The sequence below is a fragment of the Mugil cephalus genome, chromosome 6 (assembly GCF_022458985.1).
Source record: "Mugil cephalus isolate CIBA_MC_2020 chromosome 6, CIBA_Mcephalus_1.1, whole genome shotgun sequence".
Classification (NCBI taxonomy): Eukaryota; Metazoa; Chordata; class Actinopteri; order Mugiliformes; family Mugilidae; genus Mugil; species Mugil cephalus.
The window spans coordinates 5,747,952-5,764,331 of record NC_061775.1 but is presented as its reverse complement, the minus strand read 5'-3'; the positions used below and the strand labels follow the sequence as shown (position 1 = coordinate 5,764,331).

Below are 16,380 nucleotides of genomic sequence, written 5' to 3'. Positions count from 1 at the left end.
GACTATTATGCATGTTCCTGTGTACAAAAACCAGTTGTTCTGTGTAGTGTGAAGGATACACTGCTATGACAGCCCAGTAGGAAATGCAGATGGCCAGGAGGAAAAAGGTGATGACAGGGTAGAAGAGAGTGGACATGATGTAGCTGATGGCCCTGAAAACAAGATCAAACATTGTATGCATGAAAACAAGAGCTGAACACGCCATTATATTTAGCACGTTTTGATCCACACGTACTTGCTTCCCTCCTTCAGCAGTGCAATAGCGACGCGCAGCCTCAACCTCAGAAATACCAGCATAATCACAATGACTGCCTCAATCACAGAGAGCAAGATCACTGCAAAACAAATTCAGTCCACACATAACAAACACGTTTTAACATGTTCAGCATTTAAAAAAAAAGTTTGAGTAAGCATATTCATTTAAACACTGTCAAAATATTACACTACAGGGTTGGATTCAACTCTTAATAGAATAGTCAGTGGCAGTAACGCATGCACTCAGGATATCAGTAGTCACAAGGACCACAAACAATATGACAACGTACTGAAGATGAGCCACGTCTGGCTACGCTGAAGGTAGATGCTGAAGTCTGCATGGAAGCCAATGTCAGTGATGGTGGCGACAGAACCTGGCTTCCCTTTCAGACTACTGTACTCCCAGTAACAGTGCCAGATACCTGAGAGGAGGAGAGTGTGAGAGAATGACAGAGCTTAGGTACGTCCAAAATCTGCTGAAGTTTACCATGACAACAAACACATCCAACCCGTCCACTGGGCATGCGGCAGACGAGTAACTGACTGTGCATACTCACCATAGCCGACTGCAATGATGACACCAACGATGATGAGCCACAGTAGAATACCAGCAGTGAAGCGCAGCAGCAGGATAAATATCAGGCTGACTACCATGGTTATTACCAGACCTCTACAGCAACACACACATATGCATCATGTCAAAAACTAAGTACATTCTGTGTAAGTTGTTGGCACATTTAACATATTCATACAAACAATAGAAGCAAACACTTCCTCTTTGAAACAGTGCTTAATGATAAGAATAAGACCGTGACTTTTTGAGCAACACACTTTGGAAAGACAAACCAGAAAAACATTTGAATCTTAGTGAGGGAAATGTGATTGTCTAGGGTCGCCTCGCTGCCTTAGAACTGAGCCGCATGCCGTCAGAAAAGGCTCAAACATCTGGGAGTTGAAGAACTTTTACATGGATGAGTGTCAAAAATTACAGCAAGCCAGTGTCTGAGACTGGGGGACAGTGACGCAAAATGCCTGATTTTTGTTTAATAGGGTAATATTGGCATCTGATGTGCTTACCTTTTTTTTTTTTTTTTAACAAAAAATGCTTGTGAAGAGTTTATAGTTAAAGTAGACAACCTTCGTCAACCTTAGCTGTTTAGATATTTTAAAGAGGAATAAATGTTTACTTGTTCAAATATGTCAAAAAAAATACTTTTACTGTACATACCTCATCAGAATATTATTATATTATATTATTTTATTTCTGTATATATCATCAGCTTTATCATTCATCCTATTGATGAATCAGAGATTTTTCTCCAACCCCAACAAGAACACAGCACTTCATTGGAATTGCCTGAAGTCATACTTACATGAGAATCCAGATCCATGAATTTGCATAATCTTCAAAGATCTTCATGCCAACCTCTTTGGCATTCAGCAGATTGGCAATACCTCTTTGACAGAGTAACAAGACGTGACGGGAAAAAGAGGAGGGAGAAGAAGCAACAAAAAGGGAATTAATAGCTCAAAGAGTGACTGTTCCAGGTTTATGTTATTGCTCCTCTTAGTTCACAGGGTTTTCTCAAAAAGATTTTGACACCTGATTTATCTTTAATGCTCTTACAGCGCAACAAAGAGTAATGCAGTTTCAAAATGCTTTTGGAAATCCCAAATTAAGGAACTGCTTATGCTATCTGAGGGTCTGGAAAATAACTTTCATATCAAAGAGCCACAAAACAGAGTTAGCGTCACTGGAGCACTATTGAGCAGTAGTTGCTACATAGCAACAAATGGTAAAGCAGTGTGTTACTGAATGCATTTAGTGGTACAGTATAGCAAATTGTCATAGGTGCGTTAGATGAAGACACCATCTTTTTCTTCATAGGCTAACACAGGAAAGCTCAGCTACTAGGTTCACTAAAAGGCTTTACTTAGAGTAACACTAAAATAAATCACAAATAAACTTGTAGTATATGACTATGCAAAGTTTTACTGCAGAAACACTGTGCTGTGACTCAGCTGGATTTCTAAGGTCCAGACTTGAGGCACAGAGGACAACAGAACACTGCTATGGGACAAACAGTTAACTACAATCAGCACTGAGTGAAACCTTATTAAATTTAATTCAAAATGTCAATGTCCAATGTTGGATCATACCCAGCATCTAGATCAAGTGAGAAAACCTAACAACCACCAGGGGGCACCACGGCTCTATTTTATTTGACAAAGACAGTACAGGGACTCACAAAGAAGTAGATGGCTTTTTGTTTTGAGGTAAGCAATGTCATTAATCTGTCTTAATTCCCATCCAGAGGTACAGTTGAAGGGATGTAGCAATGTTCCTGATGAACAGCATAAGCGGGAAGGTTAGGCTACATATGGACAACTGCTATAGCAGAGGTGAAGTTTAAAGAGCCAAAATTAATCATTTTTGGGACCTTTCCGCTCTTGGCTGCAGGGCTGTTACTTGGCTACGGAAAGAAAAGCGTTAAATCACATTATATTTCCAGGTAGTTCCTTGGAAACAAACCAGATCCAAGCAAACACAGAATCATGTACTGTACATTTGCAGCATTAGCCTCACATGATTTCTCTGCTTATCTTAAGTTTGGTACCTCAGCCCGATAACATGCTAATAGTTACGCAAAGCAGATGTCATTAGCCTACAAGTTCAAGAGAAGAACGTCACATAGTTCTATTTTTGAACTTAGTAAGCTAAGTAAGTAAGTAAGCTGCATTTACGTGCAATAAACATGCACATGACTTTGAATGTGACTGGACACATTCCTGGGCATTATTAAGTGACATGCCCACTTCACTTGTCATACCCTGCAATATCTGTCCAGAACTCTCTGGGTGCAGTGTTGGTACCCCTATTAAAAGTATAAGAGTATTAAAAATTTACTCTAGACACCACATTAATGTGGGAAGAAACATGCCAATCCTTATCTCCTAGTGCAACTACACAAATCAAACTAGACGAACAAAAACAAGTTCTTACTTGGCAGCTTCTTTGAGGTCGTTGATACTCCTCTGCTTATTGTCACCATCTTTGAAGAAGGTCTGATTGGCTACAGTCAGATTTCCATTTCTGCTAATGAAATCGGGGAAGCACCGCTGTAGGACTAAAACAGAGTTGTATACATGTTTGTTCGTGGTGAGTGGCTTGGCAAACTAACAGTAAGCTATTGTGGGTTACGGTACAGTTACTCAGTTTATAGGGACTGACTTACAAGGTCGACTTGGCACAATCATAGATGGGCAGTCCTCATCTCGAATGACATCTGCAACTGACTGAAAGGGTCAAAAAAGAAGAACAGTGACCGTTCACTCATCAGAGTCTTTAATCATAACGCTAGAGACACAATGGAATGAACTTTAAGTGGCAGTCTTGATGATTATATTGTTGAATGAAGTATCACAATGGTCATCAAACTCAGGGCCCACTATTGAAGTACTTCAATTAAAGTATCCATATATTTTTTAAATTAAGACCTGGATGGCTTTGGTAATATCTGCAGATAAAACGCTGTATTAAACACGTCAAATATAGCTACTCTAAGGGCGCAATCCATAATTGTGCGCGTGGGCTGGAATTGCGGTTTGCAGGTGATTTACTAAGACTGATTACGTAAATGACAGCGGATGCAAACATCCGTATGTAAACGAGGGTTTTGCGTGCTCTATTTGTGTTCACCGTAGAGACTCAGAGTAGAGTGACTGCGAGCGTAAAATGACATTTGGTGCCGTTACATCGAAGGTGTCAGCTGAAGAGGCAAATAAACACATACCAGTTAGAGCAAAATACATCTGCATATAATTATAAGACACGGCGCGGTGACAGACTGCCAAATAAAAGAGGCCCACACAATGTTGACAGAGAGGCCACATTTAACTCAAAAAGTAGAAAAAAGGGAAATATTCCATATTGTAGGCCCACTTTGTTTACCGAATTTACCGAATAAAAAAAAGAATGTGCTTCACAGGGTAATGTTTAGTTGCAAAATGAAAATGCGTGAATTCCTCCTCCCTACAATGACAGCATCCATGTGTGCGCAATTACGCATAGGGCACACCGTTTGCACGCCCTTTTGAGACGTGTTAAATATAGACGAAGTTTCTATGCGCAAAATTTGTTGTCAGCTTTGATAAATCGCTTTGCGCATGTTAATATTCATGCATGTTCATTGAGGAAAACGCGCCAACCGGATGCCGATGCGCTGTTTTGCACCTTTGAAGCAAGTAAATCAGTTTGTACTTTGGCCCTAAGAGAATATAAACTTAGAATTCTAAATCGTCATCATTACAGCTGATGATTTCTGATAATGGGAAGTCAAACTCTTCCTACTCCTCCAGCTTGAGTTGACTGTTAGATTTATTTTGTTAGTATTCACGCTAAGTGCAATGTGTTTTGCCAGCTATTTAAAACGCCACCGTTATGAACCAAAAATGCATCTACAAGACAAGACAGACAGTCATTTGAAGCATTTCCTGACAATGGACCGGTTTGAAATAATGAAGGGCTTAATGAAACAAATGGAACTAGTGGAAATTTTTGTAATTATTTTATGTAATTATGTTATTTACATCAATAAATCAAAATTGTTGTAACAATTAAGTTTTTATTACAATTACAGCTTTTACTAATTATTAGTATCGCTCTTGGTGAAGAAGTCCAAGTAGTCAGATGTGACAGAGTTTGGCTGAATCCTACAACGCTGTCATACTTCAGATGACGCTTGAAAGGAAAACTATGATTCAAACAGCAAGGCTGAGTTGTTAGGTTCCCACACAACACCTCACTTTGATTCTTACACCCCGTCATCCCAACGTCATTGGCGCTGAACTGCTGCCAGTCGACAGAAGGGGGCCGTGATGTGTACGAGTAGCTGCTAGCTCACTTCCGTCCGTCTCTCAAAGCACATTCAAATGAGCTCTTCTTTTTAATGACTCTATACACCAAACTGGTGAAATGATTTTCTCGTGAAAAAAAAAAAAAAGTTCTTCTGTAATACAGAAAAAGGTCAAAATGATGTGGAAGAAACTCAGAGGAGTAGAATAGATGTCCTAGACCTGTACCAATAGCAGTCAGAACACTCCATCTTACTTTTATTTAGCTGGCAAAAAGACTGGACAGACCATTAACCATCTCTCACCTTACTGCCAATCTCAAAGCCCGGCTTGCAGAACTGCTTGTAATAGTCCCAGGTTTTGGTATTCCTTGCATCCAGGAGAGTTGAAAATCTGTCAGGACACTTGGAGACACAGAGCTGGAGGAGAGGCAACACAACCTCTTAATGAGAAGGCCCATCAATCTTGCATAATCATGCGTGCCGGAAAAATTGGAGAGGAACATAAAGCGCTGTACAATGCGCTGCTTGAAGGGGCTTCGTTCAGTCTCTTACCTGGGTTGTAGGGCACTGGAGGTTAATTAAAACTGCAGGACTGGCACATTTCAGCATGTTGAAATGGAATAATATGGCTTTGTTTCTGTGGAGACAGATGATGATGAAGGGGGGAGTTCAATTAGACAGATCCAAAAGTTCATTACTGTGCGATGTTTTATCAGCACGCGTTTAACACACACACAAAGCAGAGATCTGCGTACCAAATCTTGCCAGAATCAATCACAAATCATCCGTAGCATAGTCAAAGCCTACTGTGAGCGTAAAGATTACAATGGAGAGCTGACAGACAGAGTTGGACAAAATAATTATTCCACTGTATAGTCATTTATGAAGCAGACATGTCTATACTCACGCATTGGGAGTGTTCTGCTGGCCACAAAACTGTCCGTGGCTGTCGGTTAGATAGATGACCTTCCTGGGGTCACCATGGATCCAGGCTGGAAACACATCACAACACATTTTTATATTGAACATCACACATTTTCAGGTTATCTGGGGCCCTAAGTGATACATGCCGTGTTTCTATTTAGTCTATTGTAACTGTAACAGAGAAAAGCACACAGTTTATTACGATCCAAGTAGAGATGGATCAAAGAAAGTGTTGTATACACCAGTAGGAATTATGAATCTCAGGAGCACATGCACACAAAGCCATGTGTATCTACTTGCATACTAAACACTGAATAAAAAAATAACAGAATCAATTAACAATGCAACAACAATTTATTTTGGAGACTGCATGACTGCACATTAACTGAGAAGAAATAATAAAAAGAAAATCAATCCAGTGTAATGCGTTCAGCTCTGCTTCTCTAGAGAGGAGCTGTAGTAACTCTAAAAATCCATTTACTCAGCACTTATTGTATTTTATTTATTTGCACAAACTAAAATAAACTGTGTTGAGGCTTTTCACCTTGCCAGTCAATGGAGGATTGTGCTGAATGAGAGACAAAATAAGAAAGACCAACTCCAAGATGAAGAAACAAAAAAAATGGAGAAAGAACACTGTGTTCTTCAACTAATTGTGTGCATTAAAAGTCACACTTATTGTCTTTTTCCCATACTGAGACGTGAGTCCACTGACTACAAGCTGGAAAGAGACAGCACTATAGAGAAAGCACTGGGATTTCATTTCTACCTACTTTGTGATGTACTATATGTCCTATGTGTGTGTATGAAAGAGGGGGAGTAAAGTATGGTCTGCAAATGTGCAAAAGATAAAACAGACACGTGTGCCTATATGAGGAGAAATAAAATAGTCAAAAAAAGATATGGAGCAGAAATTTTAAAAAATGAAGAGAGAAAGAAGAAAAAGTAAATAAGTTGCAGACAAAATGGATTCTTGTCTGTCACTCTCAAGTAAATTAAATGAATCTGAATGAAGTCCCAGCAAAATGAATTATCACAGACGACAACACACGAGGCATCAAGTCCCACTTATTAAAAGAATAGCCCATTCTATGGGGGAGCCGCGTTTCTCAACTCCCTCGCATTTTTAACAATCAGGCATTTTGTTGTTTAATAGCCCACCACAAAACGATGAATAAGTCAAACAACAAAAAAAAAACAAAAAAAACAGCTTGTTTTGTTCTGTGCTGTTGTATCCTGTGGAGAGGCGCAGTCTGGTTTGGGTGATAAATTAAGATTTGGCCAAATTACCATCTTATAAGGAGGATGCTGTCCAGACCGCGACTAAACTTGGTGGACGTGTCGTCATGAAAGCTTGTGTGATGTAATCAACAGCAATGCATCAAACTCACCCACGGTACCGAGCACGATGTAGCCGAGGATGACAATGACGAAGATAATACAGCAAACCACATCAGTGCAGCTCCTGGAAAGACAATTATACACATAAGACATGGGAATCCAAGATTACAAGTGAAACACAGAGTGATGTAGGCATGGCTGGCTGTTACATTTAGTAATGCTGCCCCAGGGCAGATTGGGAATATGCTTCACCTCAAGAAAAAATGTATGCACTGTATGTATTTGTGCTTAACCTTTTCATTGTTGTAATCATGATATAGATGCAGTATTTTTGTGCAGACGTGACAAAGTGTCATCTGTAAGTTCTGTTTTCAGAGAAACTGCAGCAGAACTCTACTGACTTCCTGATGAGACTCTGAATCCTCCCCCAGGGTTAACTGTCCCACAGGCGCAGAGAGCTATTTGAAGATTCCCTCTCTTTCCACAGAAGCTTGCTTTAGTCTGCTGGTTTAAAACAGCATCTCAGAGTCTTTATTCACTGTCTCAAGGTTTCCTGCATAACAAGCTTTCTTCCCCTCCTTTCCACCCTGAGAGAAGCTGTCCGTCCAGCCCTCCTTTCAAAACCATTCAGGCCACAAGTGTTTTGCCAAGGCATAAATGAAGCCAAGTTCAGTCCAATGTGCCTAGTGGTTCCACACAAGGGACATACATAGCTTTTTCCTAACACCATATGTGGGTGAAACAGACTTGAGATCCTCATCTCCAGCTTTCAGAGCCAAGGTCAAAGTGAGACACAAGCTCAGAGACTGTGACAGTGTTTCCTCTGTGTGGTGGATTGTCTTTGCTTTGTATGCAGCACTGTTACACCGGTTCTGTACAGACACTACTCGTCTTCATTTTTCGAACTAGCATAGACAGTCAACAGCAGTGATACACACATAACATCAGCCGAGGAAGAGCTAAGATGCGGACGGTTCTAATGGACGCATTGTTTAGGAAACAAACACAAGTGTGCTCAGTTAAGCCTTTTAGATTTTGGCTCAGCTGTATAATTTAAGCTTGTCTTACAAATGATCCTGGATGGCTTGCAATTTCAGCTGCAATTAAGAGATAGTATTTACGGTCCAGCATTAATAACTGCAGTAAAGATGCAATCTATGTTAACAGGCTGCTCTGGCAAATTGGTTTGCAGGACTTAGCAAAACAGAGGACTGGAAATCTTTCCTGGCCCAGCAGGGCTGCTACGACTTCTCATCTCATAATAAGATAGCTCAATTATCATCTATATTAGCAGAATTACGTTTAGGCTGTAGATGCTTACAAATTCAGAACAAGATTTTTGCCACCAAAACTGGGCTTGTTATTTGAAGCTTACAGTAATTGACGCATGGTCAGTCTTTATTTTCCAACCAAAATATCACTTGATCACTAAGAGTAATGAGATAATTAATTATATATATTTTTTTAATTTATGGAGTATGGTAAAACAAGTCTGGGAACCTATACAAAAGGATTAATTGAAAAAGTAATCAAAAGACGAATTGATAATTTAAATAATTGTCAGTTTCATTCCTAGAGGCTGCAGTTTCATTCCTAAAATACTATTAATTGACTTGTGACACATATTGAGCTGTAAAACGTTTTTCTAGAAGCACAGCAATTATTTTTTGAGATAAGAGCGAAACAAAGGCAGCTAAAGTGGGCACAGCTCTGCCTGGTGAGGGCAGCCACAGTTTTACGCTGGCAGTGGATATGAGGTGTGGAAAGGCTCCCTGCCACACTACCAGCAAAGCTGCTGCTGAGATGTTGCACGTTATTAACAAAGAGAAACAAGGGAGCACCATTTCATTTCTTTCAAAAAGAGCTGTCTGGGTTGCTATGGTGATTGCAGTCCTTGTCTTCAAATATCCTCCATATCCTTCAGCTGGTAAATAAGTTAGCTATCGCTCAGACACACATCCTGAGTGATTAGAGGGGAAGGTACGAGGGCTGGGAGACTTGATCTGAAATTGCCTCTCCTTCACCTCAGCAGGACTGTTACAGTAGATTTGTTGTGCTTTCCAACTCCTTCATACAGACTGCCCTTTTTTTTTAAGGCAAAGTGCAAACACAGCACCATGATGCAAAAACAAAGTCACCTTTGAAGCACGCAAAGGTCAGCAATGACAGGAAGCTGACGGAGTGAGGAGCGTAAGAACAATGCTGTCGTGTTTTCTTATCTCAGGAAAACATAGTTAGGCAAAATCTATTCCGGCTCCAATCTGGCCTCAATCCCACTCTTCAGATCTCCTCAGATGTCACTTACACATATTCACACGGCGACCAAAAGCATTGCCCTGACTGCGCATGGTGTTGGCAGGCAGTGCTGCTTCGAAGGAAAATGACTTGCCACTGAAAGCTGTGTATGTGCAATGGGAAACCTTTGCGTCAACGTTATACATTTGGCGGCTCATGTTCTGCGAGAGCCAAGGTGACACAGATGGCAGAAGTGCCACAGCATAGCGTGGGTGTCATTGTGGTGTGAATCTGGCAGACTGTCCCTACTTTGTAACAGACATTTACAGGAAGGAGGATGCAAGAGCCACACAGAACAATTGTTCCTAACCAATACAAGGCACATGTTGGCATGACAGTAATCACCAGAATTATACATAAAGGAAGAATTACACTGCATTAGTATTATGCAGTTGTTTATTAGTAACTGATTAATGAATTAATCTTGTGAATGAATTGTCTGTTTATAGCTACCCCTACCAGAATTTGAACTACACCGTGCCCACTTCTGTCCGGCCTGTAAAGGACTCAGTAACTAGACGTGGTTACTTCATTAAGGCTTTAGGCTCGCATGAAAACAAGACAACCACAGAGTTGGTTCTCTCCCAGTTCTCATTAAGAACAGCCTCTGGGCCACAGAAACATCAAAGTATCCTTGGTGCCTTCACCCAGCTGTAGCAGTGAAATGGGCTGGAGAGGGTGGGATAAAGAGACACAGGAGGACTGAAACATGCCTTCACAGCAGCCTGCCAAACTGACATTGAACATAAAAGAGATAAGAGCCTATATTACCCCAGAAAATGACTAAATCATCAAGAAAAGCCTATGGTGTCACCCTCGAGGGGTTTTGCTTCACTGCAAAATTCTGCTCTTCACTCTGCCAAAGAAATAAGGCAGTCTAAAATGTCACATTTATTTGGACAATCTAATTTATTTATTTTTGGAAGAAACCACCCAACATCAAGTTTATAGCTCTTTATGCTCACATTTAAAACATCACATCTGCTAAGCTTCAGTCTAGGTTCAATCCAGTCAATCCTTAACCAGTCATGCGTTTTGAATGCACATTTAAAAATCCAACCGATTCACAACATTACTAGCTCTCACATGTACACAATTATAGACCTCACGTGAGAACAGACTGCAGCTCGTGTTCTATAAACTGCAGTGTTTTAAAGACTAGGGACATCCCGAAACCTGCACCAATACTGCTGAATTTCCATGATTCTCAACAGCAAATTCAGCATTTTTTCCTTATGCACGCTTGAATCTTGAATACACACATAATAATCTGTTGTGCTAGTACACACCCGGGCTATTATACTTGTACGGACAGTTAATGATGGTAGTTATTAATGTTATGAACAGCATCCAGCTGAAATTATGAGCCATCACAAGGTTGGTTTAAATGAGGTAACTTTAGCCTAACTGTGATCTGTAACGCACTGTAACATTTTAGGATGTGAACATTTTGACAAAATGCAGTTGATAGTTAATAGGTCAAGCTCTTTCACACTGTCTTTGAGCAGCATGGATACATTTTAAGAGTTTTATGTTGTAACTGTCCAGTATCTGCAGTATTTATAGCATCTATAGAACCTTCAGTACTTTCAGTACCATAGTAGAAACAGAAGTTCATGTTTCCAGAATCCTGGCATCAACTTTATAAAGAAACATCTGTCAGGACTACATTTGTTTTGGGTTATGTGCCTGGTTACTAATGTGAGTCATAGGGTCACCTCCTGCCACCAGCTCAGCTTAGGACCATTGATGCGTTTGATGAAGTGAATAACTCAAACTCGGTCTTTATTAATGTAGCATGACAAATAATCAATCTGTCGCTGTCGGACAGGGGGTCACATGGGACACATAAGGGACACATAAGAGTCACATGTTTGGCAGGACAGTTCACACACAAAAACACACACATCCTTATCCCTGCTTGACTCGTTGGTGATGTTAATTACCTTTTCTGAACAGGCCCTCTGAAGTTTGGGTCAAACTTGCATGGTTCACCTGTAAGAGCAGGACAAGGACAGATTAGACAATGGAAGCAGGTAAAACAGAGAGCGTATACACAGCATGGACATACAGTAACTGCGCATTTGAAAAAAGGGATGATGCTTCTAAAAGAGTGTAACTTGGAACAAAGGAGGGAAGAGGCAGAATTATGCCTACATTTTTATGAGAAACACACCATATATATAAAAGTGTTATAAGTTAACCTGCTGTGCCATTCAACTGGCCAGGACAATCTAACTAGGTCATTTCACAGCGCAGGTTTCCCGGCAAAACTGTGAGCGAGAGGAAGCACCATATAAGGCCCGGTAAAGTAAAAGCCAAAACAATGTGGCAAACAAAGAAATATAATAAATCACTTTAGCAACTCTTAATCCAAACATGTTATGTGGGTCACAGCGAGGATTCCCCATTTGACCCAGCTGAGTAGTACAACCTGAAACACAATTGTAAGCACCATCAGTCACCCGAGGGGCTAACTCTGCCTTGTGCACTTGTAGGCGTGACAGACACGCATTAGCATTACTCATTGGCTTCTCCTCTGGTTCCCAAGTTGGTTCTACCCAGCTGAATCTAAGTATGGCGTGTTGCTGAGGACCTATTAATCATCCCACATGGAGCGTAATATCTGCAAGCAGCTGAGGCAGAATTAGGGGCAGCATGAGTGGGCCTATGTCCCATCTGCCCGTTTTCCAAACTGAGCCTGTCAAGAGACATACAAGTGAGTTTTGCTTCTAAAAATGTGAGAAGTGAGTACGATATATTACGCATTATTCAAATATGGTGTGCCTGCTCTGAATGTACAATCAAACGGAATGACTTCTGAATTTCTCAGCGCAAGCTGCTCAGAAAATCCAATGAAAAGAAACAGTAACAAGCATTGTGCATGTAAGACTTAGCTCTTAGTTTCTGCCCCCCCAAAAAAAATCCTCATTATTAAAACAGAAATTCTCTAACATGAATACAGATAACTTTCACTCGTAGAGAAAATCTCTTGAGACAAGCTGATATCTGTATCTTGTGCATCAATGCGAGTGCCCGGTGATACAGTTCTGCGTGTACACTGATCAATAACCTGGATCACTATGTCTGTGTGTAAAGTATCAATACTGTAATTGGAATCTTCCACAACACAATGACTCTGTGTAACATTTGGCTTGGATGTGGCATAAAAATCTAACTCAACTTCCCATCGCATTACACAGTTCGCTTTCCGTTTTACTGGGGAAAATAAACATGACATGACATTTCTCAAACATTATTTTACCATGGAAAATGTATATTCCGTTTTGTAACATCAACCACAATGCACAGCACGCTCTTTCCCCATCAATATAGGTAACTATATATGTAAAACTGAGTTGGACTGAAATGAATTATTGTCTCATAGATGTAGGCCCAGATTCAGGCATAATACTGCATATTGTGAAGACTTAGAAGGAACTGAGTACATGTTTTCACAGCATTATGATTTAATGACTAATTTTTATTTAATTACGTTTATTTAACGTTTGTAAATGAAATTACATTAGTTCATCAACCTTTTGTGTGAAATTTTTGTGATAATTTGAGAAGAAATTCCCCTTATGGCATTCCTGAGATATCATGGTCACATGAATGGATTGGACATACCTTCAATTCAATAATAAATATTGATGTTTTTGGTCATTGTGTCATTGTCTCATTTTTATCATGTAAATGGAGGGAGAAAAAGCAATATCGGCTCCAAATATTGGCTCAGAAAAATGTGCAGCATGTATCTGTCATCGGCCAATGTTGACTCAAAAAATGGTGTCTGTATCAGCCCTAAAAAATCCACCTTGGTCCATCCCTAGTTTAGACGCAAGATAAATTCTACGTGCAGTTGTTTCTGCCGTGTATCATCAAGATAATAATGAATAATAATAATTTTTACTGTAGTGATCCTCACGGGGAAATTATGGGGTTGGGTGCTTGCAGCCATGGACATGGAGGGAGGCGAAGCTGGGACACTTTGGTCTCAAGCTCTAACCACCATTCCACAGCTTATCATCACATCAGAAGTTATACAATCAAGATTCCCATATTTGAGGAAGTTACAGGAGTCAGCACAACCTGGAATAAAATGTCTCACCCTGGTTGAACCGTCTTCTTGATCAAGGTATCTCCTCTGCTAGGTAAGTATAATGAAAATAGCTGCATTAAACAGCATTAAAATGGTTTGTTGATTATTTTCATGCATATTATTCCACTGATCACTTATTAACTATATATGTATGATGTTTCACCTTGTTTCCCTATGTCTATGGTCAACTCAGAGGTAGACCTAATTCATCATATCCACCCTCTAAGAAGGTCTTATCTGTTGTCTCTCACATACAAATCAGAAAACTCTTTCAGAGAACAAATTTGCTCTTGGTCTTTTTGACCGTGCTGACCAGGAGCACTTCTCAACTCTTTTTTTTTTACTAACGCTGAGACGGGTCCTATATTTATTTTTTTCCATTTAGGTGTAACTGGACTATATCACCTACTTGAGGACTAAGAACGATCGTCTACTCTGGAACAGTGTACTCTGCTTATATTCACTGAGATGCTAGCATTTCATATATGTTAACAACCATGTTAATATACCAGTAGACCAAGTTTGGGGAAGATTTAGATTCATATTTATCTCTCAATACCACAAGAGAGGTGTTTCATCAGTCACAGATTCAAGCTTCAACATGACAATAATAACCAGATGCCCCAAAGGGGGGTGGCTGCACAGAACTATCTCAGAGGTTTTCCTTGGAAACTCTTTCAAAGTTACTGGATAAACTAGTTTGTTTGTTGATTGTATGTTGATCATACGTGCACCGTTTGAAGCCTGTTAAAATGGACGGTTGTGTGATCTTGCAATTCCTTGCAAACCCAGCAACCTCCCAAGGTAATGACAATTACCCCAAAGACTTTTGCTCAGTACTGTATCATACTAGCTTGGTAATCATACATGTATACAGTTGGAATAGATAGATAGGTCAACTGGTGACATTTTGAAACAAAGGTGGCACTGTGCTAGAAAATACATAGCCTGCAAGATAAAAAATGCAGAGAAACATAATTTGTTCAGTGCAGTAGTCACACACTTCCAGCAACATAACAGGTCCCTGCAAAGTGAGCAACAAACCACATTTTTGGATATGGTGTAAGCCCTAACACAAAGTGTGTTTGTAAAGCCAAAATTACTGCATGTAGACAACGTATTGAAAAACTAGACAAACCCCAACTCATGTAATGAGTAGCTTCTCATTTCTTAATCAACCCTGTGGAAAGACACATCCCATTGTCATGGAAAATATGTCTGAGAATACTGAGTCAGTTTAGGAAGGGTCCAATCATTAGCATGTATCAAGCAGAGAAAATATCTATTGAGACTGAAGCAGAAACTAGTAAAGTTGAAATAGTAGGTTAACAACACATTGCTAAAAATGTGAAAGAATGAGGTCGGTCAGCTAACTATCTATATGCTGAATGACCAGGTTATTCCATCAGTGGCATGGACATATTCCTTAATGGCATGGGTATATTCCAAGAAGAAGTGTCAGGATTCATGGGGCTCAAATTGTGGTTCAGGGAGCATGATACATCATTGCCACACATGGATTAGGCCCCAGACTCCAGACCCCCACGCCACTGAGAATCTGTGGGATGTGCTGGAGAAGACTGCAGTGGTCAGACTCTCCCATCATCAATACAAGATCTTGGTAAAAAATTAATGCAACACTGGATGGAAATAAATCTAGTGACATTGCAGAGGCTTATTTAAACAATGCCACAGAGTGTGTGTGTGTTCTAATCAGAGCTAAAGGCGGTCCAGCACAATACTAGAATGACTTTTTTGGTGGCAACTTTTTTTCGGTCATGCAGTGTATTTAAGCTTCTTTGTCATAGTGGCACCATGAGTTGCTAAGGTGTTTGACAAAAAAATGCCCATGAGTGTGTTTTTCATGTGTCCTTGTTCCAAACTGTAGTTTGCAGCCATCTGTTTGGCTGTCAGTGAAAGTCATTCACCATAGCCATTCTCAAGTTTTAAAATGGGGAACGTACTTGGTTAAATGTGTGAATTTCTTAGCCAAGGACACAATGTCACAATACCAGGTGCTCACTGCAGCATTCACAGTGGCACAGAACATAAGAGCATGCTACTCTGGATTTTAACATAATCTACAGTTCAAACAGAAATGCACAAATGATATGTCAGGCACAGCAAGGAAGTCGCTAACAACCAGTTTTCCTACAGTTTCACACACAGGGACAATGACCCCAGCGCTAACAGGCCAGTTCCTGCCAAAAAACTAAACCTATAATAAGAAAGAATCAAGGTCAAGTGTCCCAATTTTCATTTACAGTAGTATACCATACACACTGATGATTGCTCTAGGGCACTCAAATCTGGGTCTTCTACAGTCAGCAGTTGTGTATGATGTACTGTAGTTTAACTACTTCTTGCTCGTTTGCCTTTAGTTGCCTCTAGTAGCTTTTATATCCCAGTTGTTGTCGCTACACAGCTTTCAGGCTATACAGGCTGCATCACACTGACTGACATCTGAACTAATAAGAAAAAATGCTGCTGGGGTAAGCAGCATGTAGCTAACTGGTAGACTAAGTTCAATTCAAGGTGAATAAATACTGGAAATCCCATACAAATACAATTTATTTATTTCACTAGATTCCCATGATATTTTGCCTC

General features: G+C 40.1%; 1 protein-coding gene and 1 pseudogene across 3 annotated transcripts in view; both read right to left on the bottom strand.

Annotated features, from left to right (window-relative positions):
• slc44a5b (solute carrier family 44 member 5b) overlaps positions 1-16,380 on the bottom strand; it is a 33,499-nt gene that overhangs the window by 8,177 nt on the left and 8,942 nt on the right. For 2 of the 3 annotated variants that reach the window (XM_047587708.1, XM_047587707.1), the window contains exons 2-14: positions 11,618-11,666; positions 7,427-7,500; positions 6,019-6,103; positions 5,664-5,748; positions 5,415-5,528; positions 3,492-3,552; positions 3,260-3,383; positions 3,087-3,131; positions 1,629-1,712; positions 813-925; positions 546-677; positions 236-335; positions 60-152 (exon numbers count right to left, since the gene is read on the bottom strand). In XM_047587708.1, coding sequence (XP_047443664.1) covers positions 60-152; positions 236-335; positions 546-677; positions 813-925; positions 1,629-1,712; positions 3,087-3,131; positions 3,260-3,383; positions 3,492-3,552; positions 5,415-5,528; positions 5,664-5,748; positions 6,019-6,103; positions 7,427-7,500; positions 11,618-11,666 — 1,159 coding nt within the window. The remainder of the gene's footprint in view (positions 1-59; positions 153-235; positions 336-545; positions 678-812; positions 926-1,628; positions 1,713-3,086; positions 3,132-3,259; positions 3,384-3,491; positions 3,553-5,414; positions 5,529-5,663; positions 5,749-6,018; positions 6,104-7,426; positions 7,501-11,617; positions 11,667-16,380) is intronic. The other variant, XM_047587709.1, reaches the window with a different exon arrangement.
• LOC125010029 lies at positions 13,703-13,833 on the bottom strand (annotated as a pseudogene).